The 27,749-nt window shown below is 36.4% G+C and overlaps 1 protein-coding gene across 1 annotated transcript in view; it reads left to right on the top strand.

Annotated features, from left to right (window-relative positions):
* Positions 1 to 27,749, top strand: part of UNC13C (unc-13 homolog C) — a 607,361-nt gene that overhangs the window by 517,404 nt on the left and 62,208 nt on the right. Inside the window, exons 24-27 of the mRNA XM_059056161.2 lie at positions 6,498 to 6,586; positions 15,851 to 16,000; positions 20,671 to 20,794; positions 23,321 to 23,377. Coding sequence (XP_058912144.1) covers positions 6,498 to 6,586; positions 15,851 to 16,000; positions 20,671 to 20,794; positions 23,321 to 23,377 — 420 coding nt within the window. The remainder of the gene's footprint in view (positions 1 to 6,497; positions 6,587 to 15,850; positions 16,001 to 20,670; positions 20,795 to 23,320; positions 23,378 to 27,749) is intronic.

The following is a 27,749-nucleotide window of genomic DNA, read 5'->3' as shown; positions in this document are numbered from 1 at the left end:
ATTTTCAGAAGAGAATTTAGTTTCTTAGATCATGTGACATGACACATCATCTAGGCCTTGATTTTCCCCACCTGTAAGAAAGAAAGAAATGAACTATAGGATTTCTGAAGTTCAGTCTAGTCTAAAAATCTTTGGTTATAAGGACAAGAACCTTGTTATCTATCCATAGAGTATAAGATTAAAGTATGTATTGTAGGTGAAAAAGAAAACAAAATGTTTGAGAGAAAAGAATGTGTCACTCATATAAGCCTTAAAGGGTTTTTTACAAAAGTTCAGAGAAATAGAAATAGAAAAATTCATAATTTGCCATATATTCACTAACTCAAAACTACATTGAGTGAATTATAAAAGATGAGGCATTTTTCCCTTCAGTTGTCTAGTCTGAAGAACCTCACTTAACATATTTTAAAGACATTTAGTTGATTTGAAGTACAATGACAGCTGGATTTACTGCATGCACTTTTTAATTAGGATGAGAGACAGCTACTTATGTTCTTCCACTTTTTGAAACCAAGAAATTAGGAGCATGAATTTATATAACTGTTACTTCTAGCATAACAATTCATTCACATCTGAATGGCACAAAAATGTCATAGTCTATCTCCAAAAATGATCTTATAAGTTCTTGGGGAGGTTCTCTCATAAGATGAATAAAAAATAAAGAAACTAAAGACAGAGTTGCATTGGTAGATTTGGGGCATATTGTTTGCAATAGAGAGGACCATGTATTCTTTTATTTCTGACAACATACCATAGTATCCATGTTGAATGCTGTAGCTCTACAAATTGATTTAAGACATTTCAAGGAGAGTAATTTCCTGCTGGATTCACTAGGGAATTTTTGCTGATTACTCAATCATCTATTTTAAGTTGAGCTAGGTACTTTAGGATCGAAAATTCTGGTCAAATAGAAGGGATGGAGAGAAGTGATCTTTTCAAAATAAAAGAAATAGCAAGAGCCCAGATGAGACCGTAAGAAAGTGCTTGAAGCACTTCCCTGGTTGAAAGTCAGCTAGAGGGGTCAGTAGGTGCCATGATCAGATTTGGGCTTTATTAAAACAACTCTAGGAAGAGTTAGGAGGATGGAATAGAAGTGGGAAAATAGCAAAGAACACAAGCAGGAGATTGCAATATAGTCTGGATGAGAAAAATTCCACATCAGAAAATGAAGAGGATAGCAGAGATGGAGAAAACATTTCATTAATATTATCAATCATATTTGGTATCCAAGTGAATATGGAAGAAAGAAGGCAGAGAGAAGTCAAAGATGACTTTCATAATTCTGCCTTAAACAACTGCATGCTATCAATCAAATCAGAGACACTAAAAAGAGAAATAAACTAAGGATGGACAGGTAACAAGCTCACTTTTTGATAGGTTGAGCTTGAGGTCGTCAAAGTGGAAAAGGCTAATAGGCAAATGGGAATATAGACCTGGTGCTCAGGCATCCTGTTAAAGCTGTAGATGATGATTCAGAGGTCATTAGCATAGAGGTGGGAGCTGAAGTCATAGACATAAATGTGAGTGCTCAAGAACGGAACATAGAGTGGAAAAGAAAGAGGACTAGAAAGGGAAAATTGCAGGGCATCAATGTCTAAGGAGTTACAGAGGAAGAGAAGTCAACCAAAGAGATAGACAAATCATAGGCAGAAATATAGACCTAGAGAAGGTAGTCTGTAGAGAAGCAAGGAAATAAAGAGCTTGAGAAAGAGAGTAAACAACAGTATGAAAGCAGTCTGAGTAGGATAAAGTCATTGGACTTAGCAATTAAGAGATCATTGGTGACATATATGTGAACATTTAAGTGGAGTATTCAGAGAAGAAACCACATGACAAAGGATTACTGAATATGTAAGAGATAAGAAGGCAACAAATTTTACACTTACGTTGTGAGCAGTTTAGAGGTCAAGAGAAGAAAAAATATTAGCTAGATGTTAATAAGAAGGTAGTTACAAATAAGTTGGCTTTTCCTTTTATTTGCTTACTTTTTTTTTTTTTCAAATTTTTTATTTTTTTTATTTTTTTGCGGTACACGGGCCTCTCACTGTTGTGGCCTCTCCCGTTGCGGAGCACAGGCTCTGGATGCACAGGTTCAGCGGCCATGGCTCACAGTCCCAGCCGCTCCACGGCATGTGGGATCCTCCCGGACCGGGGCACAAACCTGTGTCCCCTGCATCAACAGGCGGACTCTCAACCACTGCACCACCAGGGAAGCCCCCTATTTGCTTACTTTTTATGTTAACATAAATGCTATTTGAGTATGATTTATAGGATGGGGTAATAGAAATAACAATGGAAGAATGAAGATAGGGATATTTGATGGAACAAAATCCAAAAGAAGAAACTAAGAGCTCAAGTTGAACATTTTACTTGGAAATGAGGCTTTTTTTTTTTTTTTTAATAGAAGTAGTGGTGAAGTTTGCATTTTCTGGAAAAATCTTGAAGAGTATGTGAAACTCACCAGACTAATGACCAAATTTTGGATGCTATAAAGATAAGGGCCAGGGGAGTGGTAGACCTTCCTAATCTACACTTCTTTAGATAAGCAAATAATAGGACCCTAATGCTGATGAGGTGAACATGAGGAAAGGCAGCCTAGTAGCCTGTAGAAAAGAGAAAGGAAATGAGATAGTAATGAAGATTGTGGAAAAGGAATAAACTGCACACAAAAGGCCCTGAACTTCTTCCATAGGAAGTCTTTATTTTTCAGTAGTTTGTATTGTGCTATCTAAAGTGTTTAAGTTCCACTTTCCAACTCAATAGCTATATCTTTGTCAAGAGCTTGGCAGTTGGTTTAACAATGACTGTTATAAGAGATTGAAATAACATATACTCTCTATAGGTCCATTAGGGAAAGAATTTATGCTAAGGAAAAAAATATATACAGTGGGGGTATGGTAACCATATTTTTAGAACCAAACAAATATCAGGACATAATCTGACATGGTCTGTCAATGACACAAAAACTTGAAATTAGGACTAACTTGGTAGTTCCAGAATATGTGATTGCTAAGAAATGAAAGATTTCAAATGCAAAAGTATTCTATTAATAGTCAACGCAAAGTATCAGTCTAAGGAGAAGGAGCACTCTGGATATCAAGATTCCCTTTGAGGGAATCATTTCATGCTTCTTGCTACCCTCACCTCCTTCCTCAAATATTTGGTAAATGCCTAGGCTTGCAGGGACAGACACTCAGGAAAGAAAGTTAAGTAAGATAGAGTTTAGTGGGAGAGATAGATTCATAGGAGAACAGTTAAAAGAGAGGGATGTATAGACAGTAAGAGTGCAGAGCAGAGTTAGTACAGAAACTAGAGCCACTGACTTCCTGGGGTGAATGACATCTGGGGTCAGATTTGTAAAAGGAGGTGATAAGTAAATTGTCTTTTAAAGGAAAAGTAGAAGTGAGCCTTGAGGACAAAAAACTGCAAAGATATTTTGCCTTCTAGCTATCTCTTCCAGAAGTCATTCATATTACCACAGCTCAATAGTGTAAAGTATCTCAGTGGTGTAAATAACTTAGCCAACCAAGTTGTTCAGGTACACTTGCTAATACAGTTTCTAATTTAAAATAAATTTATTAACCTTGACTTTTGAATGCTTGAAATATTATCATTTTTTCTCTTTGTTTCTCTTTTTGCTTTTAATAACTAAAATACAAAAAAAAGGCACAAGTTAACTTTTGATGTTTGATGTCATATTCCTTACAGAACTAAGCTAAGTTTTAAACATTTGTGAAAAAAATTAGGTAGCTTTTTCCCTTTCCAAGGTAGTCAATAATTTGTAAAGTATGCTATTGGTAATTTAGGCAATAAATTCTCAATGCCAAATTATTATTTCTTACAAACATTAGGGAGTTTGTAGGAGTAAGGAAATTTTTCTCAATTTGGACACAAAGGAATGCAGAAGAACTCAAGAACTGGCAAATTTGCTGGCCAAAGAGATTGTTTTATAATTAGATGGGTATGCTATTTATGCCCATTATTACAAAAGACCTGCAGTTTGCATATTGGCCTCAAAATTACTGTTCCTATTTTAATGGTTTAATCATATGATTTGGATCAGAGAAATGTCAAATACCTAACTGAAACTAAAGCTTTTCAGGGTTTGTTTGTTTGTGTGTTTTTTTCCTGTTTATATGACAGAGGCATTCTGTCTGTACCTGCTTAGAAACTGACGCTTCTCTCAGGAAATGAAAACTGTCATCCAATATTTAAATCGCTGTATTTTGACAGTTTTAGATTTTCAAGTAATAACCAATTATATGATAGGAAATTTCCGTTCACAAAATACCTAAGGTAGACTAAAATGATTCATAAGTAAAGAGCATAATTTCATCCAACTGACCTACCTAACCGTTTTTGTATGACTTTAAAGTCATTGTCTTGACAGATGAACAAACTAACTCAATCTGCTTATCAAACTAATATGGAAACAAAATACATACTTTCAATAAGAAGCAACCCAATTTCCTGAAGAAAACCCTACTGTCAGAGCCATTCCTTGGAGGTGGCAGATATGTGGGTGGGGAACAACCACCTATCACGGTTTAGCACAGAGTGGGGCATGAAGAAAATTCTATAGAAGGTCTTCTCTCATTTTCTGTTCCCAAACATTTTTATCCCAGTGAAGTTGGTCTAAAATTGGCATTAGGATAATGGCAAGAACATGTGATAAAAAAACATTCAGCTTACAAGATTCCCTAGGATTGGGGTGGGCAGTTCACATATGTTTTCTTGGTTAAGGGTTGGGGAGATATGGTTTATTAGGCTAATTATGTTTAAATGCACATCAGTGTCAGGGCTATTTAAAAATAGGTAATATCTAATTGTTTTTCTGAATCACTGCCTTGCAACTGGTTATAGCTGAATGGAACTCTCAAAGTATGACACTTAGGGATATTGTAAGTTTCCAACTGCTAGAGAAGTCTGCATCTATTAAGGTGGCCTGTGCATGTGTGGGTAATCTCTTATGACAGAGACAGAAAAAAATTAGTCCAGAAGAATCACATTGGCTGTGATAAAGAGGCAGAAACTAACCAATCCTGAAATCATCTAGATTTGAGTGAAAATTGACATTAAGGATTGGTTTGACATAACCAGTAAAGTATCAGATGTCAAATGCAATCTTTGGTTTCTACTCCAATGTTTTTAATCAAGTTAGCATAACATAGAGCTACCCAGATGCTGAGGTGTGTAAATAATACTTCTTCCTAATAGTTTCTTAGTATTAGAAAATGTTCCTAGAGGATTATAAGATTTATGACCAGTGTATTCTATTAGGGACACTTTTTGGTCCTGGGTTGCCTCCCAGGAGTTTAAACTGATTTGGGTCATATATGTATTTGGTGTTCTTAGGTTCTCTTGTTTATACCAAGTCCTCCTTTAATTTTCTCTACTCCCCAAATTTGTCTTCATCCTATGCCCCTCTCTTCAACAACAGTTCAGCTTGGGCAAGAACTATAGGTACTAATGGTAGGAAATTGAATTTCTGAAGACTCAAAGGAAGATTGGCTTAAATTTCAGAGAATATTCTAGGTTTCCCTTTACATGAATTTCTATCAGCTAGATACAGTGCATCTATTATAAGTTATTCTATTTTGACAACTAGTTTGCAAAAATTAACAAATGGGATAACATTTTCTAAATGCTGGTAAAGTTTGTGTTCATCCTTTACTTTAATTATAAAAAAATACTCCCATGTTTATAGTTTGATGTTTGTGTTCATTTATAGTATGTTATTTTCTAATATTGACTGATATTATTTTAGCACTGAAATCAGTTAAAAAGAATAATTGGCTTTTACAATGTGAGAGTAAGCATAAAATGTCCTCTTGATTTAATTATTTTTCTTTTGCCACCCCCCCAAAAGAAAATTTTAAAAATAAATAAATAAAATGGGAAACTTTGCATCTTGACCTCTGAGTTACCAATTGGCATCCAGGAAGAAAAGTTAGCCCTGTCACCTCCAGAGAAACACACTGGAGCAACAGGGTAATTGTTTATTACTTTTAATTCCATACTTGAAAAAATAAGGCACAACACAACATGCAAAAATTAATTTTTAGCCATTTTTAAAGTTTTCAGTGGGCCTATTTATTTACAGGGATATTAAAAATGAAAATATATTTTCAAGCAACACATATATTCAACTAATGTATAACCAGTTTTCTAAGTTATGAAGTTATCAAGTTCTGTAGGATATTTTGTCATACCTTGCATCCACTGCTGTAACCAACAAAGGCTTTGCTCTCTAGCTCCTTTTGTATGCATGCTATGCATTTCAATCAATTTTTTCAAATGTAAGAACTCTTCTGGTTTCATTAGAATTATCTAAATTTTGCATTTGATTTCAAAGGTTAAAAAAAGGAAAGGAAAGAAAACAGTATATGTATGCTATATTGTTTGACGTTTACCTTGTAATAAGCAAAATGTTCTAAGAGATAAAAGGCATGCTCTCTCAGAACTCCAAAGTAATATTGTTTATGGTCTCTTTGCAGCTAGATCCTGAAGCTAGTACTATTCTAAAAGAACTTCAGGTTAAACTCAATGGGGTTCTGGATGAGCTCAGTGTCACTTATGGTGAAAGGTAAGTGGCCTAAGTAATTGCTATCCAAATATATTAGGTTTCATTTAATGATAATCATGCCTTCAACACTGTCTCTCTCCTCTGACTGTCTAAATCCGTTTAACTTCAAGACTCAATCTAAGCATCACCTCCTCTGGAAAATCTTCCATGACCCTGCGATTTTATAGTGATGTCTTGCTGCTTGCTCCCCAGAACTCCTGCTCCCCAGTATCCTGCAGTTGAGTAGCACTTACAACACTATGCTCTAAGTTCTGGTTAACTTTCCTCTTTCCCTCTCTTTATTGTATATTTCTTAACATCTCATTCTTATTTGCAGTTCTAGTGTTTAGAGCTTAGCAATTGGCTGCTGAACGAATAGAGAGAGGAAGGAAGGCAGGGAGAAAATCCTCACATATATAACAAGTATGAGTTGTGTACATGCCATACACATCAGTGTGGTTTCACTTCCAAAGAACTGAACTCTTAACCCCATAACTGAATTAAGTCAGGATGATTTGTTTTAGGCTTTAGAAATGTTAATGCGATTAGCTTATGGGAAACTACTGACATATCTATGTTTTGTCTTTTTTTTTTAAACTTAACTTTGCTTGCCTATGGTGTGTTTCTAAAGGATGAGAAGTTCATCCTAGATAAACTTCATTTTGGACCTATAGGAAAAAGCCATCATCTCATCAGTAAATGTTAAAATAGATTAGAATTAATCCCTTATCGGTCATATCATTTGCAAATATTTTCTCCCATTCAGTAGGTTGTCTTTTCATTTTGTTGATGGCTTCCTCTTCTGTGCAAAAGTTTTTAAGTTTAATGAGGTCCCATTTGTTTATTTTTGCTTTTATTTCCTTTACTTCAGGAGACAGGTCCAAAAAATATTTCTGTGATTTATGTCAAAGAGTGTTCTTCCTATCTTTTCCTCTAAGAGTTTCACAGTATCCAGTCTTATATTTAGGTCTTTAATCCATTTTGAGTTTATTTTTGTATATGTTGTTAGAGAATGTTCTATTTTCATTATTTTACATGTAGCTGTCCAGTTTTCCCAGCACCATTTATTGAAGAGACTCTCTTTTCTCCATTGTGTACTCTTGCCTCCTTTGTCATAGACTAATTGACCATAAGTGCATGGGTTTATTTCTGGGCTTTTCCTTTGATCTATGTGTCTGTTTTCATGCCAGTACCATACTGTATTGATTACTGTAGCTTTGTAGTATAGTCTGTAGCATAGTCTGAAGTCAGGGAGGATGATTCCTCCAGCTCTGCTCTTTCTCAAGATTGCTTTGGCTATTCAGGGTCTTTTGTGTTTCCATAAAAATTTAAAAATTTTTTGTTTCAGTTGTGTGAAAAATGCCACTGGTAATTTGATAGGGTTTGCATTGAATCTGAAGATTGCCTTGGGTAGTATGGTCATTTTAACAATATTGATTCTTCCAATCTAAGAACACAGTATCTTTCCACCTGTTTGTGTGGCCTTTGATTTCTTTCAGCATCTTATAGTTTTTGTAGTACAGGTCTTTTGCCTCCTTAGGTAAGTTTATTCCTGTGTTTTTTTGTTGTTTTTTTATTTTTTGCAGTATGCGGGCCTCTCACTGTTGTGGCCTGTCCCACAGCAGAGCACAGGCTCTGGACTTGCAAGCTCAGTGGCCATGGCCCATGGGCCCAGCTGCTCCACGGCATGTGGGATCCTCCCGGACTGGGGCACGGACCCGCGTCCCCTGCATTGGCAGGCGGACTCTCAACCACTGCACCACCAGGGAAGCCCCTTTGTTTTTGTTTTTAATGCAATGGTAAATCAAACACATTTTTGATGAGGTTTATTAATTTCATACAGAATTTGCTTTAAATATTAGTTCAATAAATGTTGACTTATTATTTGAGGCTATGTCTTCAGTTCTCAAATAAGACTGAAATTTTCTCTTATGGAGAGGGCTAGTTATCTCTTTGAATCCCAGTCATCACTTATTAGTGTGTTTTGGAAAGATACATGCTTAACACACATTCATTGATTGGTTTTGCCACTCTTAAATCTGAAAGACTAAAACAAAAAAGACACTGAAAGTATCATATTTTTTCTCAAATGTAGAAATGAGGCAAAGTAAAGAAAAATCCTATGCTTGGACTTCTCTTCCGTATCAGAGGTGTGTTCATTATTTTCATGGAACCCCCTCTCATAGCTTAAGTGCTGGGCCAGGTGCAGTCTTGAAGTATTGAGCTTTTAGGGTCGTAGCTCTGCCTTCTGCTTTGTGTTGTTAGCTAACCTGGATGATCCTGAGTACTTGGCCTAAATGTTAATAAGCAATTTGAAGTTTCTGCTTACAAGGAGTTGGAGAGGCAGACATTGTCCCAGAGATTTGGGGGCTCATTGGCTCTGACTTGGGGTGACACTTAGAGGCTTACCTCTCTTTACTCTAGTTGTAAATTGATATGTGATTTGCAGAAGGACTATTGCCTTCAGCTACAAAGGCAAAAATAGAGATTATTTAGCAAAGTTAAGGGGAGACAAAAGGGGTCAGGAATAGCTAGAGGTGTTCAGAACCTTATGGGAAATAAGATGACTAAACAGAATAGAAACTATAATTAAATAAAAAAAGGATATTCAAATTATTTTCTGTAATATATCCAAATCATCCTCTGAACAAGTACGTTTTATTCTGTTTTGTTTAAGATTCAGGAATATTCATTTTACAAAGTCTGAAATATGTATTATGATTGGAAAAACCTAGCAAACTTAAGTTATGAAATAAGGAGAGACACGCTGTGAAGTCAAACTGGATAATTTCATGCTGGACTTTATGCTGTGAAGTCAAACTGAATTCACCCTTATTATAGTCTAAATTAGTGGTCTAGAGTTTTAAAGTTAAGTGCATAATTAATTGCCCCAAATCCATTTCATCTGCTGTTATTAAAACCCACAATTAAATTATTCTACCCTATGTAGCTGGTGGGGTGATTTTTCAGGAAAGCCAGGACAGAGCCAAAGCAAACATCTGAAGCCCGGGTCCCCAGGTTCCTGATAACATGCACAGGGCACCCATCTGGGAACTGAAACTAAGCAATAGGACTTCAATGATACCTTAAGTATGTTCGTAACGTTTTCAAAACCTGTGCCACTTAGGTTTCTGCTTACACACATTTTGCAGCTTGGTTTTTTGATTTATTACATTTCTTTTAATGATATCTTTGATGCCAGTGGCTGGCTGGATTAAGTAGATTAAAAATTTAGGAATATTTCATAGGATTTCTTCTGTGTGTTTGGCATCTTGAGTGCTCACAAAGTCTGTCATTATTACCTGGTACTGCTGATTAATAAAAACTTTTCAACTATAAAATGGATAGAAAAAAAAGACTCTTTAGGTGAATTTACCAAAAATTGATAGAGACAAAAGATTTTCAGGTCAAATGCAAGTGTTGATTCACCCTGGATTCATGCTAAGGTGGAATGTCATTCTGTTTTATTCTCTGGTAATCCTTCCTCCATATGCCTCATCTCCCCACACAGAGCTGGCTTCTGGTGGGTGTTTACCATATGGGTCTATTGTAGGAACCTGTTTGTACATTTTTGGATCATGAGTATCATCCCTTCTGCTCAGTCTATCCTCCACCCCAGTACACTGATTTGAGAATAAGTTCAAAAGAAAGTAGCTATTTCAAAGGTGATTATTACTACAGCCAGCAGGATCACTGACGTCCAGTAGTAAATCAACTAGGTCAAGTTTTCCAACATTATTTACCTTTCCTTTCTCTTGCCCCAAGTATCTACCACCACTACCCTTCACTAAATACACCCACCACCATCACCCCTTTTTCACATCTGAAGCCCGGGTGTTCTTCACTACCCCTAATGCCACCCTTCTCCCCAACCACTACCTGACAAAAGTCCAAAGGCAGGTCCAGCCAGAAAAAAGCCAAATGGTCAGGCATTCAGCTTCCTTTGAATCTAAACCTGAAACAGCATATTCCATTGAATGAGATAAATACACAGAGAGCCAAGAAATGAGCCACATCCACAGAGGCAAACTGAGATCCAAGGATCAAAGAATCAAATGCAGAGGGACAAAAATGGTGATATCACTAGTAAAGAAAGTCACAGAGAAGTCAGGAGCCAAAGATGGAAACAGCCAAAACACAATGGTAGAAGTAGAATCAGGCCTTGACTACATGCTCAAAAATACGGACCAATATTTATAAACCTGCTATATCAGGAGCAAGAAAAACACCCAAGTTGTGATAATTTAAAATACATCAGACTTGAGGATATAGGGAGGGGGAAGGGTAAGCTGTGACAAAATGAGAGAGTGGCATGGACATATACACACTACCAAACGTAAAATAGCTAGTGGGAAGTAGCCACATATAGCACAGGGAGATCAGCTATGTGCTTTGTGACCACCTAGAGGGGTGGGAGGGAGGGAGACACAAGAGGGAAGAGATATGGGAACATATGTATATGTATAACTGATTCACTTTGTTATAAAGCAGAAACACACCATTCACCATTGTAAAGCAATTATACTCCAATAAAGATGTTAAAAAAATAAATAAAATAAATTAAAATACATCAAAGATTTCCCATATTAGGTAGCAAAACCAAAAACGAGAAAAATGAAATATTTAATAACAGACTATAATATTTTTATAATGTAAATTCAAAAATAAAGGGTCAAATATGTGCCATAAGCATAAGGAATTTTATGTTTTGTTCATTGGTGTATCCTAGTATCCTAGTAACTGAGACTGGCACACAATAATTAAACATTTATAGAATGCATACATACATTAATAAATATTTATATTATTTCTATTTAATGAATAATGACAGCATTATATAGTGAAACTTCCTAAAATCCTATATAAAATGTGAAGAATTGATGCATTTGGATCCTTCTTAAATAACATGAACTGTGTAATCATTGTGTGTGGAGAAAGAGCAATGGGACTGACTTGATTTCAATACTAAAATCAACTCCCTCCTTATCACCATTCCCGTGATGTGATCATTTCCCAAACTTTTATTTACCGCCATTATCCTAACTGGCTTTTTTCTTGCCTGCCTGAATGTGTGTTATAATTACTCCTATTGTTGGAGGTATGAAAGTAACAGACAACATAGAGGAATGGTGGATATGCTGAAGGTCTCCACTATTTAAATCTGTTCCTATTTGCTGCTGCTTAGGTAGGAACCACCAGAATTGGTGTATAGGATGTAAAGAATGAAAACAGTAATTCTAAGGCTTATTCTTCACAGACTTAGTTCATCTTTTTTCTAATCTTTCCTTGAGTGCTTGCCTGTGCTGGGTTAACAGTGTACTTAATAAATAATTTAATGTTGGATTGTGCTTATTTGCTGTTAACTATCAGTATAATATCAGTTACTGATGTAAGTTTATGCAAGAAGAAATATTTCTTATTACTCATATTAACATTATTGCTTCTATTGGTTAATAGATTAGTCCAGTGTAAAACTAGGGGTTGATTTGCTTATTGTTGATATTAAGATAAAGTTATTGTTGAGCTTGAATGCTTTCCTAATTGGTGGAGCTTTTAAGCCAACTATGGTGTTGTTTATTTACTCTCTAGATAAGATTGTATCCATTTCTAAAAAGCTATACCTTTTTAGATTAACATTTAAAAATACATTAACATTTCTAATTTTTAAAGTTAAACTAAGATTTTTTTCTTGGACAACCAACTGTCACCAGGCTCATTAGGCTCGTTACCTCTGCTCATAAACATTCTCACTATTTTGCTACATAGATGAGCTTGTCCTACAAACTGTTCATAAGTAGCTCATCTGGTTTTGGAGTATTTAGCTAAGTTCTCTTTGTTAAATGTTTACTAGTTAAATCATTATGCAAAATGTAAAAGGGGTAAACTTTGCTTTTTATTACTTGTAATGCTTCTTTCATCATTCCCTTGCGGTGCTTTCTCTATAGCGCCAAAGGTTGTTTTAAATTTCTGTCTCCTGACTTTAAATGCTGAGTGAACGATTTATTTAATTTGCTTGTGTTAGTAAAATTTGTGGAGGTTTCGGGTAGAATTGTTCAAAGTATTCATAGATTATGAAATCCCCTAGGTGTAAACGAGATGCTTTTATTTAAGCTATGCTTTGATTGATCCAAGCACACTTTCCAGTATGCTTACCCTGTTACAACTTGTCTCCTCTCATATAGCTGGTGTTTGTTAATAGGTTATAGGAAGTTGTTATAATACTTGAGGAGGGTGACGGGCAGTGTGTGCATGCTTCATGGCCTTGTTCAACTAAGCACTCTATTCTTAATTTACTACTAAATCCTCCTTTGGTTTTTAGTTTTCATAAAAACTTTCGTGTGTGAGAAGTACATTCTCGAAACAGAAAATGTAGCCCATTACTTCCTATCCCATAGGTTACACCTTGACCTAACGTTTTATGTATAATTTTTATGCTTACTTTTATTCCTTTTTAGGAATAAAATCTAATCCCAGTTTGGGTCTTAGCTGTCGTGTAATCAGGAAATATTAAGATCACTTTCAGAGTTTATTTTAGCTATGGCTTTTTACGGTTTAGTTAGAAATTAACTTTATTTTTTATTACTCTTTAACAGGCTTTATGCCGGTTTTCTATTTATTTGGATTAATCATATGACCAAGATGGCTGGCACGAAGTTTACCAACCCTAGATAATGTAACTTAGTCGAACTTTCATTTAAGGCTTAATTTTTATCACTGCTGTTTCCCATAGGGGTGTGGTTAAGCAAGGTGTTATGAGCTACTATTATTAGTGTGCTTGATACCTGCTCCATTTAATAGTAATGATTTAGAGAGCATTCTCACTGGGGTGCGGATGCTTGCATGTGTAATTTTACTAAAAACTAATAGAAAGGCTGGGAACAAACCTATGGAGTTAGTAAACTCATCTAGGCATTTTCAGTGCCTTGCTTTAGAATTTAAGCTACGTTAACAAGTTGTGTTTATATAATGACATAACATGTATATAGTTATCCTGTATAATTTATGTTAGATTTAGTATTAAAATTTTAATGAAAATGGCTGATAGATCTAGGGAGATGTGTCTGTCTATATAAGTGGTATACATCTAAGTAATTCATTGGTACGATTAGGGTTTATTTTCTAGGTCTATCTTTGAGCACTGAAATGTTCACGCTGTTGGATAGATTAATTAAATTCTATGTATTTATATATTTCTGTTGTTTTGGGGGGTTGGTGGGACATTATAGGCATGTAGAGTATAGGGTTTAAGTGGGAGAGGTTCATGGGGGGTTGTTAAACTGGTCATTTATCTGTTCAACACGTTTAATAGGGGTGGGTGGAAGGAGGGTGGTGCATTGATACATTCAGCCAATATTTCTTGAGGAACTCATGGTGTGAAAAAAATGGTCCTGCCCTCATGGAGCTTATATTCTATTTGGAGCAATAGACAACAAACAAATAGATTAAAAACTATGTAATGTAATGTGTCAAATAATGGAGAATGCAGTAAAGAACTGTAAGGAAGTGGAGAATGATAGGAATTTCATTTCAGGTGGAGTATTTATGAAAGACTTTTCTGAGGAGGTGACATTTGGCTTATGCCTGTAATAAGTGAGGGACTAACAGACCCAGGAGAAATTGCATGGGGGAGGGAACATAACAGTGGCCATGAGAAAAGAGTGTCCTCAGAGAATTCTAAGGACACCAGGGAGACTACTGTGGCGGGACTGCATGAAGCAGAGGGAATAGTGGCAAGAAATGACATCAGGGAAGTTTCCAGGGCCAGAATATGTTGGGATTTAATTAACTCCATGAAATACATTCTAGGCTTTTTTTTTTTTTTTTCCAGTGGATCTGGAAGCCATTGAAGGTTTTTAGCAAGAGAGGAACATGATCTGGTTTCTATTTTAAAAGATACCTGTAGAGGGTTGAACAGAGAGATAATGTAGGAAATTATTACACAAGTTCGGGTGAAAGATAATGGTGGCTTGGCCTGCAGTAGCTTTTGTGGAAGTAATAATAGATCCTCAGATTTAATATACTTTATAAAGATTTGCTGACGGATTGGATGTTGAAAATTTCATTAGATTGGATGAGAACAATTCATTAGACTTCTATCTAAGTAAAAAGGCTGCATAGGCCATTTAATAAAGGTTTGTATTTTAGAGTAGAAGTCATATCTATAGATGTATATCTGGCAATCACCAGTATACAGACGGTAAGAAAATCATGAGACTAGATATGATTGCCAAGGAAGTGATTTTTAAAAATAAATTTATGTATTTCATTTTATTATTTATGTATGTTTGGCTGCATTGGGTCTTCGTTGCTACACATGGGCTTTCTCTAGTTGCAGCGAGCAGGGGCTACTCTTCATTGCGGTGCGCAGGCTTCTCATTGTGGTGGCTTCTCATGTTGCGGAGCAGAGGCTCTAGACGTGTGGGCTTCTGTAGGTGTGGCTCACAGGCTCAGTAGTTGTGGTTTACAGGCTCTAGAGCACAGGCTTAGTAGTTGTGGCACACGGACTTAGTTGCTCCACGGCACGTGGGATCTTCCCGGAACCTGTGTCCCCTGCATTGGTAGGCAGATTCTTAACCATTGTGCCACCCGGGGAGCCCCACAGAAGTGATTTTTGATGGAGAAATGGTGTGGTCCAAGGATTGAGCCTAGAGGGGTGCCAATGTAGGGTTGCCAGATAAACTACAGCATATACCCAATTAAATTTGAACTTCATATAAAAATGGACAATCTTTAGTATAAATAAGTCCCAAGTATCACATGGGGCATACTCACACTAAAATTATTCACTATCTGAAAGTAAAATTACCTAGGCATTCTGTGTTTTAATATGCTAAGTCTGGCAACCTTATTACAATAGTTAGAGGTCAGACAATGGAGAAGGAACAGCTAGTGAGGTTGGAGGAAAGCGAAGAGGGTGTGGAATCCCAGAGGCTAAGTGAAGAAGGTGTACCCAGATGCCAAGAGTCACTCACAGTCATTTTTCCAAAAAATGCTCAGAGGGACATCTCAGCTATTACTGTGAGTGATGGGGGCCAAATGATCTCCCCCTCAAGTTAATTCAACCTGAAAAGCATCATTCTTACCTACTTTACATATAAGGGCTCTAAGTAAGCTTTCAACGCAACAAAATTTTTTGCAGCTAAACAGTAAGTTTGAAAACTAATGAGCAAGGGCTATCACATCATTGCAAACAGATCAAACTCCTTGGGGTGAATTTAACAGACACAGGCAAAGGAAGGCATAAATGTTTGCTCTTATTCCAGAATTTATATTCTTTATTTTCAGTTTCCAGCTTATCATTGAAGAGTGCATAAAACAGATGAATTTTGAACTAAATCAAATGAGAGCAACTGGAAATACCGCATCTAATAAGAACAGTACAGCCATGGATGCAGAGGTTGTATTAAGACCTCTCATGGACTTCTTGGACAAAATGTAAGTGTTCTACCCAGTTTCCTCTGTATTCGCTGCCCTCAATTTGGCTGATACGGATTTGAGAGAAAAAAACACATTATTTTCCTCTATGTAGGACAGCTTTAAAAGGGCTTCTACAGCAATAGATCAATTCATTAAAAAAGAAAAACCTTAATTCATTACTAGATGAGAATGACTATGTACAGAAAAGGAAAAATGGAGAGGAAATAAGTGTGGGTAACTAAGGAGGTTGCTGCTCTGAGGCATAGAGAGATTTAGGATTTCATGCTTCTCAGATAACATATTGTTCTGCAACTTCTTGGACACGGAGAAAGACTGAGTTGACTCCAGAATATCTGATTTCATGTCAGAAACCTGCTGAAGAAGAGAATAGCACAAATGTGACTACAATTAATTCAGCTCAGAGGCAAGTAGATTGCTGTCTCACCCCACCTTGAATAACTATTTACTGAGTGTCCACCTGTTTCAAACTCTAATCTAGGCACTGGACAGTGATGATGGAGAGTCAAGGTCCTTGACTCCATGGAGATTCCAGTCCAGTAGTGGTGGGAGTGGGTGGGAATGAAGGTCTTTATGCCAACTAAGATAGTGTTCTGAACCAAAAAGTTTGGTTTATTTTGCTTCTGTCCCATCCCTCCTCTTCAAAGTTTTAATTTTGTACGTTTGGAGTAGGGTCCAGGCATCTACATTTTTAAATGTGTTCACAATTGGGAACCATTGAGCTAAAGCAACAAGAGGTATGATTTCTTAAATGGTGATACTTAAAACCAGAACTGAAGGTAGAAAAGCAAAAAATAATTTTGAATGCCTACCATGGGACCAGTATTATACCTACTAGTTTACATATATTACCTCATTTAATATTGTTGTGGAAAATTAATTAATGCCAAAGAGACCAAGATAAATAGGAAGGATACAGTACCTTTCCTTAAAGATAAGGATAACAAAGAAGGAATTAGTATGGAGAACCTCTTGTATATATTTATGACTTCTACCTTAATTCCATTTCCCTTTGCTTATAACCTTACTGCATAAGTAAGACTAATGTTCTTATCACTTTAATTTTAGTATTTGGTAGAAAAATTAAGTCTTATTTTCTGTCTGCTATGGGGAAATATCTACAAGATAGGTGAATAGGTAATTAGGTAGCTTAGCAGGAAGTGGGTAGGCAAGTGGTGTAGAAGAAAAAAGTAGAAGAAAGGGAGGAAGAAAAGAGAGAGAAGAAGAAGAAAGAGAGAAAGGCGTCTTCATATCTTTAGTTTCCTAATAGACACTTTTATCACCTCATTTCCTATATAACCCCTTGAAATTTGTGTCATCTTATATGGCTCTTTTCTATGGACAAGAGTTAATTGAATCACAGAAACTACCATTTAGTTGTGAATGTGATGGTGAGTGGAGGGCAGGACAAAGCAATCCTGATCTTCTTAAAACTCCTACTGGAATGCTTTCTGTTTTTGGAATTCCAGGCAGCAGTTTGGAGATAAATCATTTATCACTGACAAAACTATTTATTTTTGCATATGTTATAAACAAAGTTGTGAAACATACAAAAAGTTTGAAGTTATCCTAATACTGTTATCTACTAGTTGAGGGACCTTGAATCCATTTCATCTTCTATAAAACAGAGCTAATACATAAAGTGGATTGGCTCTTCTTTTCAGGATATTTAGATTCTTATTTTCCTCAGTCTTATTTTCTCTTTCTAATTATACTTCATTATATCATCATGTATGTAATTTCCTCTAATTCTTAGTAGAAAGACACAGTATATAAAAATAGAAAAACATCAATGAGCTTTAAAATATTGTAAAAGATTTAAAAATTTTGGAAAGAGATATTATAGGAGGCATGGAGAGTTGTGGAAATTTTCTGGGCTAATACAGAATGTACAGCTATAAAGCCATGTGTTAGAGGACTTTTTAAAAACTTAGATATTATTTCTGTTCTCCAGGAGCTAAGGGTTTAGAAAGAAAAAATAAGAAAAGCAGAACAAATAAATACAATAAGGTGTAAAGTAATCTCCTGTTCAGATGGTCAGTAGAAATTCCGCTTGGGTTGGGTCTTCTTTAAAGGCAGTTAGGGTTTAGATGTATGGAAATAGGGGATGGGCATTCCAGGGGGTAGGAAAAACAGATGGATGTTTCCATGAGAATATGATCAACTGTGTGACAGGAAATCATATTAGCAGCTAGTCTACATGGCATTTGAAAATTGTCTGGTTGATTGGTTCTGTGGTCAGCCAAAATAGATAGCTTAGGTTCCAAAATATATGTGTTCAGCTTGCATTACCAAGTTGGTTAACTCTGACTAAATTAAGGAAGCAGTTGCTAGATATCCCCTCTATTTTTTGTTATTTAAAATGAATGATTAAGAGCCAAAGTAAGTCTTCAAGGTGGTTTTGAGACAATCCCCTTTAAAATTATTATATTAGAAATGTATAGACTCTCTTTGTGCAGCCTCCTTAAATACAACATCACATTTCTTTATGCTTCATTTTCTCCATCAAGACCTCACCACTCTATAAAACAAGTTATAAGGGCCATTTCCAGCTAACAGAAATCCCATGCAGAGCTGCAAACATGTCAACAATTTTATTCCTATTGGTTCCGTTCCAGTTTAAACAGGGTTAGTTAGCATGCCAAGTACATCAGCTGACCATAAAAACAATATCAATTTTTAAACTCAGACCTTTTGGAAATGGAAATGACACATTTGCTGTAAAATGGGCAGGGTTGTTGCATCTCAAATCATCCTAGGAATTTCTCTGAGGGTAGGTCCTGCTGTTCTTCCATGACACATCATCTGGTTTCCACCCTATGTCCATATAGTGAATACCTATCTACCAGGGAGCTAGAGCTACCACCTTTGAACAATGGTTTCCAAACCAGTGGGGCTACAGAGTTCCATAGCTATGCCTCAGGGACCCCCAACTCTCCTCTTAAACCAGAGGGGGTTACTTTCATGTATTTTTATATATTAGGTATCTGCACACAGCAGTGTTAGGAGAAATACTTCTATATGAAAATGTGTTTGGGAAATCTTTCGCTTTGCCTCTCACACATCACATGCCTTTAATCCTTAAATGTTAATATTAATTATGTATTTGAATATTTAAAAGTCAATTCTGTCTCTATCAGAACCCAGTTTATGATTTCTGAGTCCAAAAGTACAGAGTACTTAGTAGCACTATAGAAAGTCCATGAGGCTACCTTGAAATATATGACCCCCCCCCACCTTTGGCCCTCTGTGCAACAGGTTTGATTAACTCTTATTAAAGGAGTCTCGAAGAGTTCAGTGTCATATTATGGTACATTCCATAAATCTTTGTGCAGCACTGTGCCTTCATGTATTGCTGGGCCTTCACACACAAGTACGTTTACCAAGGGTAGCATGGGGCATTGGACAATGTACTGGCTCTCAGCCCTCACTTACTGGCCTCACTTCCTTAGACAAGTTCCCCAACATCTCTGTGCTGGTTTTTGATTTCTAAAATGGATATACTAGATACTCATATAATAAGTGAGAAATCTGCAGAAGAGGTTTCTAAACTAAAGTGTTATATAAATGCTACATGATGTTACCATCATCTCACCATGAGAAGAATTTGTAAGAAATACCTTAAGCCTATTAAAGTTGGTAAATTGGGAATCGAGAAAATCTGAACTCAGAGAGAGAACAAATTTGTGCTGGCTGGAAATAGGTAAAGGGAGTCAAAGGGTACAGACTTCCAGTTATAAGATAAGTAAGTCCTGAGGATGTAATGCACAGCATATATATAGTATAGTAACTATATTTGAAAATTGCTAAGAGTAAATCTTAAAAGTTTTTATCACAAGCCAAAAGAAAATAACTATGTGAGGTGATGAATGTTAACTAAATTTATGGTGGTGATTGTTTCACAGTATGTACATATATCCAATCATTATCTTGTGTGCCCTAAACGTACACAATGTTATATATCAATCGTATCTCAATAAATCTGGAAAATAAAGTTGGTAAAGTTTTGCTCTTGAGTGAAATCATATGCATGTTTGCCATGTTGTTATGTTGGTCCAGTGCCAGATAGTGATGAAAATGTGCCTCTTTGGTGTTTGGCCTGTACCATGAACATGGAGCATGTAGTGAATACAGGTCTGGAATGCAGGTAAAAATTGTGTACTTTGGGAGCCTTGATGTCAGTTTAGGATGCAATTTAAGAAAAGAAATACTCTGAATTCATTTTCTACCAAACAGTGAATTACCTAATGTATAATATGATGAAACAGATTTTTGATATTATGTATTTTTTTCAGTAAATGAAATGAAATTTAGCATCTGAAAATTATAAAGACCTATTCAGGTATTTGAATGTCAGTGCAGAAAAATGTGAATTTCTGATCAATAAAATGATACCTCAGGGCTTCCCTGGTGGCGCAGTGGTTGAGAATCCGCCTGCCGATGCAGGGGACACGGGTTCGTGCCCCGGTCCAGGAAGATCCCACATGTCGCGGAGCGGCTGGTCCCGTGAGCCATGGCCGCTGAGCCTGCACGTCCAGAGCCTGTGCTCCGCGCAACGGGAGAGGCCACAACAGTGAGAGGCCCGCGTACCACAAAAAAAAAAAAAAAAAAAAAAAAAAGATACCTCAATAAGAGACTTATAAGTGATTGTGTGTTTTATTTCATTTCAGATTAAGTCTCTCAGCAAAAATCTGTGAGAAAACAGTCCTGAAGCGAATATTGAAAGAACTATGGAAGATAGTTCTCAACAAAATAGAAAAACAAATTGTCCTCCCTCCTCTGACAGATCAAACAGTAAGTATTCAAACTAACATTTGATCATATTTTCAATAGCCCATCTAATTGTTTTTTGTTTCAATGAATGGTTTTGATCCAGACGAAATAGTAATTAAATTCATTTTGGGACAAAGGGTGTGGTATACAGTGTCTTAGCAATGATCATTCCAATGACATCACCTTATACAAATCAAGTTTTTTCTTTTCCATTATGGCTTATTACAAGATATTGAATATAGTTCCCAGTGTTAAACAACAGGATCTTGCTGTTTATCCATTCTATATATAATAGTTTGCATCTGCTAGTCCCAAACTTCCAATGCAATCCTCCTGCACCCCCATCACAAATCAATTTTAAATAGTGGCAATAGCAGTCATACTTCACACTGGCTTGACATTTCAAACGTTATCTCTTGAAAAACAAATGTATCAAAGCTCAACTTGTAGGGTTCTCTGTTCTACACATGTAATTTTTATTTAATTTTATTATGACCCCCCACCCCAGGGAAATAGATTTTTGATAGAATATGCCTGCTTTGTTTCTTTCTGCAATTTTACAGTTGAAGAAGATAAAACCAACACTGCTACCTGGAATTTTTTTTTACTTTTCCATTTTGCTTTTATCTATCACCTTCGCACTTGGTGGTTAATACAGGAGACATCTTTTAGTGGATTTGAAGAATGTGATTGTATCATACACAGTGAAATCAAAAAGAACCAGAAAGATCAGTTGGCAGCCAAAGTCAGACAGTGGTCAAGTGGATACCCCATCCAGCTAACTCAGCATATCCTGAGCCAAGCGAGGAAAGAAAGAAACCTAACAAGCACCTGCTATGGAATAGTTTTTTGGTCTGTGACTGAGGACTATAAGTTGATGCAAATAATGAGTAATTATGAACTAAACTAAAATATATATTGACACCATTAATCATGCACACTCAGTCCATATTTATCGCGTGAAATTATGTAGAAAATGTTTTCTTGTAAAGTGTTCCAAGGTGCAAAGATTCATATGTTTGTGTTGACTTACAGCCAGTGAGGGTTAAATATAAATCACTTTGAGTTTTGCTTCATGCCATGAGTGTATGGTATAATCATTATAGCCTACACATGTGCGTAGCCAAATCACATACAGAAACACCCCCCAACACCCCCCCACACACATTCTCACATACCCCTTATTCTGTTATAACACATATTGCATTTCTGTAACACCAGTTACCTGTCACTTGATTTGCCAATAGAGGAATGATGTCAGTGCAATCTGCAAGTTGGGTTGCTTTACAAGTAAATTTTTCTAGGTGAGAGGCTTGGGAATATAACAGAAGAGCTATAAACTTCAGCAGAAAAGGAAAGAGCACTCAGCCTGGCTGCTACATAGGCAGGAGCCCTTTCATCCTGTTTTTAAAAAGATAAAAAAGAGGAAGGGGGCATACTTGCACATCGGTCTGTATCCAGATACATGCACCTAGCCTCTCACACGTGGCAGGCTACCCTGTCCCTGTGTTCAGAGCTCCACTTCTACAGGCATTGTCTCAGCCCACGTTCTACTCTATCATGCTGTGGTTTGTTTGGGTTTTTTTTTACATTTTTAATATCCATCGAGGTAGCCACCAGCTTCACTGAGCTCCCTTTGAGCTGTTCATGCTGTCTCCCAAAGTAGCATTTATTGTTTTTGATAGTTCTTTGGTAACAAAATTGCATGGACTTTGCACTGCCCCCTCCTATTTTCCCCAAAAGCCCTACTTTTTCTAACGCACAATTTTATAGAATATGGGTTTTTTCAAGACTACACCTATCATCATAGCAGAAGTGCTGTATATGACATTTCATTTTTTGATATAAGATCTTCCCTAGAAAAGCTAACCATCACCTCAATTTTCTCAAACATCAAGATCTCCAAGTATGGATTTCTCAGTGAATATACAGGCTCCAATAAAAACATGGAGACTACTACTTCAGAATAGCTGGTTTTCCTTATTGTGAAAACATTCTAGGCTACTGTTGAGTATTCTAGTAGTGCTTCTGATGTTTTTCAAGCTCTCCCCAGGGCCTTGGGGTGCTAGGGAAAACCTCTGGCTGAGGGAGGAGTTACGAGGGCAGAGCTCTGATAGATTGGATGGCATGTCAGGTGGACCAGCTCCACCTTCTTCAGCTGTGGATCTTGACATTTTGCATAGATTTATTTTGGGGGGTGGGGAGTGGAGTGAAGTGTTGCCTCTGCTACAAATAAAGAAATAAAAGACAAAGCTCACTGAGGTAATACATACACGACACTAAACTGGATACACTAGCAGCGACCTATTCAGTAACTCAGACTAAAACTTCCAGAAATAGGATGCCTATGAAGATAGTTGTATTGCCTGCAGTACTAGCTATCTTTGATCCAATTTGTAAAATAGACCAGTTAAGGGCTTATGGCATTAGAGTCACAAATATAATAAGAAAAATAGAGTACATTGTCTATTGACTACATTTCTACTTTGTTACTGAAGATCTTATGACTGAGTCCTCTTCTCTCCTTTTCTATGTGTGTGTCTCTAGGGACCCCAGATGATTTTCATTGCAGCTAAAGATCTGGGACAACTATCCAAACTGAAGGTAATAAGAATAAAGAAATTACTAGTTGTCTATGAAAAGTAATGAGCTTACTACAACTTACTCCTATTAGTAATGGTATTGAATATGGCAGGACTAGGAGGATGTGTGTTTGGGATCTTACAATCTGCTTTAAGGATGAATCAGATCAAAATTTAGGGACTGAATTGTACTGTCTTCTTCTCCCCACACTCCATATTTCTCATATTTACCAATTCGTAGAGCAACTGGGAATTTTTGACCTTGTGTTGAAGCATTACTGCTTTAAATTAGACTAAATTAGAGAGCATATTTTCTTCTCTATAGTAAACTGACTTTGTATGAATAAAGGCAAAGAATGCTTCATAGAAATCCAGTAAAGTCTAGAGAACTCTTAAGGCAAGAAACCTAATGCGGGAAAATAAACTCATCAAAGCAGACATTGAACTCATCGACATAATCAACCCCATTATAACAAGGATTTTCTGTATAAATAACCTTACCTTTTTATTATCACTTGAGACTCACAAGACTTTGCAGTTGTGCAGGGAACCTTGGGTTTTTTTCCCCTCTGGAATAGGAGCTTGATTGGTTAAAATACATACTGCAGTTCTGTGATGGGCTTTTTTCACTTAGCATGTGTCCTGCAAGTTCATCCATGTTGTAGTATATGGCAGGATTTCCTTCCTTTTAAAGGCTGAATAATATTCTATTGTAAGTATATACCATGTTTTTTATCCATTCATGTATCACTGGACCACATATAGGCCAACATTGTGCCTGTAGTTGAAATATTTGTTCCTGTTCCATTACTACCTATTAGAATATAGTATAGCATGGGGTTGGGTTCCAGGTACTGACCACCTTGGCTCAAATTCTACCTCAGGTTCTTCCAAATATGTGACACTGCCCAAAGTATTTAACCTTTCTAATTTTCAGATTTGGCATTTGTAAAATCCAGACGATGTTAACACTTGGTTCAGAGAATTGTTGTGAGGATAAATGAGATAATGCATGCATTATCTTTGCATGGTAACTGTCAAGAGTATGCCACCTCCCACTCACAGAGGGTATCTTGCTTCCCCCCCCAGCTGGCAGCTCAGGGTTAGGTATCACTGGCACTGTTTTGTGCGTACAACACAGGCGAAGGATAATCCATTTGAGTAATGTAATTCAAATAGTAACAACTAAATGGACCAAAAATTTAAAAATCAAGGGACAATAATAGGAAAACATGATTTAAAACTAAGTAATCCATTTAAGTAAGTATAATTACTTACTGAGATAAAATAGGTGCCCTATAATGTCAGTACTTTATTATATCACCTTCATTATCCCCTTTGTCAGAAAATAATTAAAAGCCAATAATCCATTTAGAAAACATAACCATGACATAAAATTATTTCTCACAGGTATTCAGTGATGTTGGTGGTTCAGAGGGAAAGTAGAAGGTAGATGTCACTGTCAAACTGTCATTTTGGATCTTGGATCTCCATTGCTTTCTTTATCCCTCTTCATTACCTCCCTGACATTTAGAGTCCCTACTTTGAAAAAATGGATTTATACAGTGTTGAAGTTTCTCATAGAAAACCATGAAAGTGAAACATCACAGTGTCTTATTACAAAAGAAATAGCCCTGGCTGTGTCTAGCATTCTGTGTGACATCGGGAAACATACTCCATCTCCCCCAGCTTCAGTTTTCTGAACTGAATGTTTATTATAACAGCTATAACTATTCCAGTTTCAAATGATGGAAAGCCAGACTAACAAAAGCAAGAGAGGAATTCATTGCTCCATGAAACTTTATAGTCCTGGGATAACTCTGGTTTCCATCACTGCTTGATTAGGAAGTCAAACAATGTTACAGAACCCAGTTACTCACTGTCTCTCAACTCTGCTCTTTCTTTGTTTGACTTACTGCCTTAACAAACCTCCTTTCCTGTTTGTAAGATGGTTCTCTGCTTATATCTAACATTTTTGAATTTGAAATCTTGTAAGATAAATAAATAAATAAGAACACCCCCCTTGGTGCAAGGAGTTCCAGCAAAGTCCACTGGCATATCATCAACTCTAATAGAATATTATCACCACTCCCAAGCCAACCACTGTGGCCTGGGGAATGGCATATGCTATTTGGCTTAATTCACATACCCACCCCTGAGCTGGGGGTGCAGGCAGCCCCGTTCAAATCTTACGAACACTAAATGGGAGAGACTGGATCCTCAGTGGGCATATGCACACTACCTGGGAAAAATCAGAGTCCACAGAAAACATCACACTTTAGGTCCCTTTGTGGCCTCAAAATTTCCTCAATTCAGTGAATTCTCTTTTGATTATAATGAACTAAAAGCAAATTATGAATACAATGTCCTAAAAGAGTTAATTCATTAAGACTGAAATAATCTGAAGGACTAAAAATAGAATCGTGTTATTCATAGGTGATGGAAAAATAACTTAGTTTTAAATCATGTTTTCCTATTATTGTCCCTTGATTTTTAAATTTTTGGTCCATTTAGTTGTTACTATTTGAATTACAGAGCAATAAGCCCTCTACATTGTTATCTAAAAAATTAAAGCTCTAGCCAAAACACAGAATTGCAAATGTTTTAATTGAAGTTGATTTATTGTGTTGTGTTAATTTCTGCTATACAGTAAAGTGATTCAGTTATAGATATCTATACATTCTTTTAAAAATTCTTTACCATTGTGGCTTACAACAGGAGATTGGATATAGTTCCCTGTGTTATACAGTAAGACCTTGTTGTTTATCCATTCTATATATTATAATCGTTTGTATTTGCTAACCCCAAACTCCCAATCCATTCCTCCCCCAGCCCCCGCTTGGCAACAAGTCTGTTCTCTATGTCTGTGAGTCTGTTTCTGTTTTGTAGATAGCTTCATTTGTGTCATATTTTAGATTCCACATTTAAGCGATATCATGGTATTTGTCTCCTTCTAACTTACTTCACTTAGTATGATAACCTCTAGTTCCATCCATGTTTTGCTGCAAGTGGCATTATTTCATTCTTTTTTTATGGCTGAGTAGTATTCCATTGTATATATGTACCATATCTTCTTTATCCACTCATCTGTCAATGACATGTAAGTCGTTTCCATGTCTTGGCTATTGTGAATAGTGCTGCAATGGACATAAGGGTGCATGTATCTTTTTGAATTGTAGTTTTGTCCAGATATATGGCCAGGAGTAGGATTGCTGGATTGTATGGCACCTCTATTTTTAGTTTCTTGAGGAACCTCCATATTGTTTTCCATAGCGGCTGCACCAACTTACATTCCTACCAACAATGTAAGAGGATTTCCTTTTCTCCACACCCTCTCTAGCATTTGTTATTTGTAGAGTTTTAATGATGGCCATTCTGATCTGTGTAAGGTGATTCCTGATTGTAACTTTGATTTGCATTCCTCTAAACATTAGCAATGTTGAGCATCCTTTCATGTGCCTGTGGCCATCTGTATGTCTTCTTTGGAGAAGTGCCTATTTAGTTCTTCTGCCTATTTTTTGATTGGGTTGTTTGTTTTTTTTATTGTTGAGTTTTATGAGCTGTTTGTATATTTTGGAAATTAACCCTTCTCAGTCACATCATTTGCAAATATTTTCTCCCAGTCTATAGGTTGTCTTTTCATTTTGTGTATGGCTTCCTTTTCTGTGCAAAAGGTTGTACATTTTTTTGTTTTTTTATTATTATTATATTTAACATCTTTATTGGAGTATAATTGCTTTACAATGGTGTGTTAGTTTGTGCTTTATAACAAAGTGACTCAGCTATACGTATACATATATCCCCATATCTCCTCCCTCTTGCGTCTCCATCCCACCCTCCCTATCCCACCCTTCTAGGTGGTCACAATGCACCAAGCTGATCTCCCTGTGCTATGTGGCTGAAAAGCTTGTACATTTGATTAGGTCCCGTTTCTTGGCTTTTCCTTTTATTTCTATGGCCTTGGAAGACTGACCTAAGAAAACATTGGTACAATTTATGTCAGAATGTTTTGCCTATGTTCTCTTCTAGGCAGAACTGCAAATTTTATAAAGCTGTTTTCCTAGATTTTACTAGAATGTGACTTTCAATGTTGTTTTAGTTTTCATTTTAAATCATGGGTCTTTTCATTTTCATGTATTAATTTGAAAGCAGATTTGATCCACAGGAAAAGCATCATTTGAAATAATTGTATTGATGAGTAAATTCAGAAATCCTATATAGAAATATTAACAAATGACTACCTTACTTAAAAGAACACAGAAACAAGGAAAATAGAACAATGAGGGAAACTAATTGCTTTTCTGCATGTGATTATGATTTAGGATTAATTCATTAAGCAAATATTTATTCAGATTTTGACATATTCTATATTACTTCATCCTCTGGAACTTTAT

Source organism: Kogia breviceps, chromosome 3 (genome assembly GCF_026419965.1).
Source record: "Kogia breviceps isolate mKogBre1 chromosome 3, mKogBre1 haplotype 1, whole genome shotgun sequence".
NCBI classification, from domain to species: Eukaryota; Metazoa; Chordata; class Mammalia; order Artiodactyla; family Physeteridae; genus Kogia; species Kogia breviceps.
Note: the sequence above shows the minus strand (reverse complement) of the source record. Positions and strands in the feature narration are given on the sequence as shown.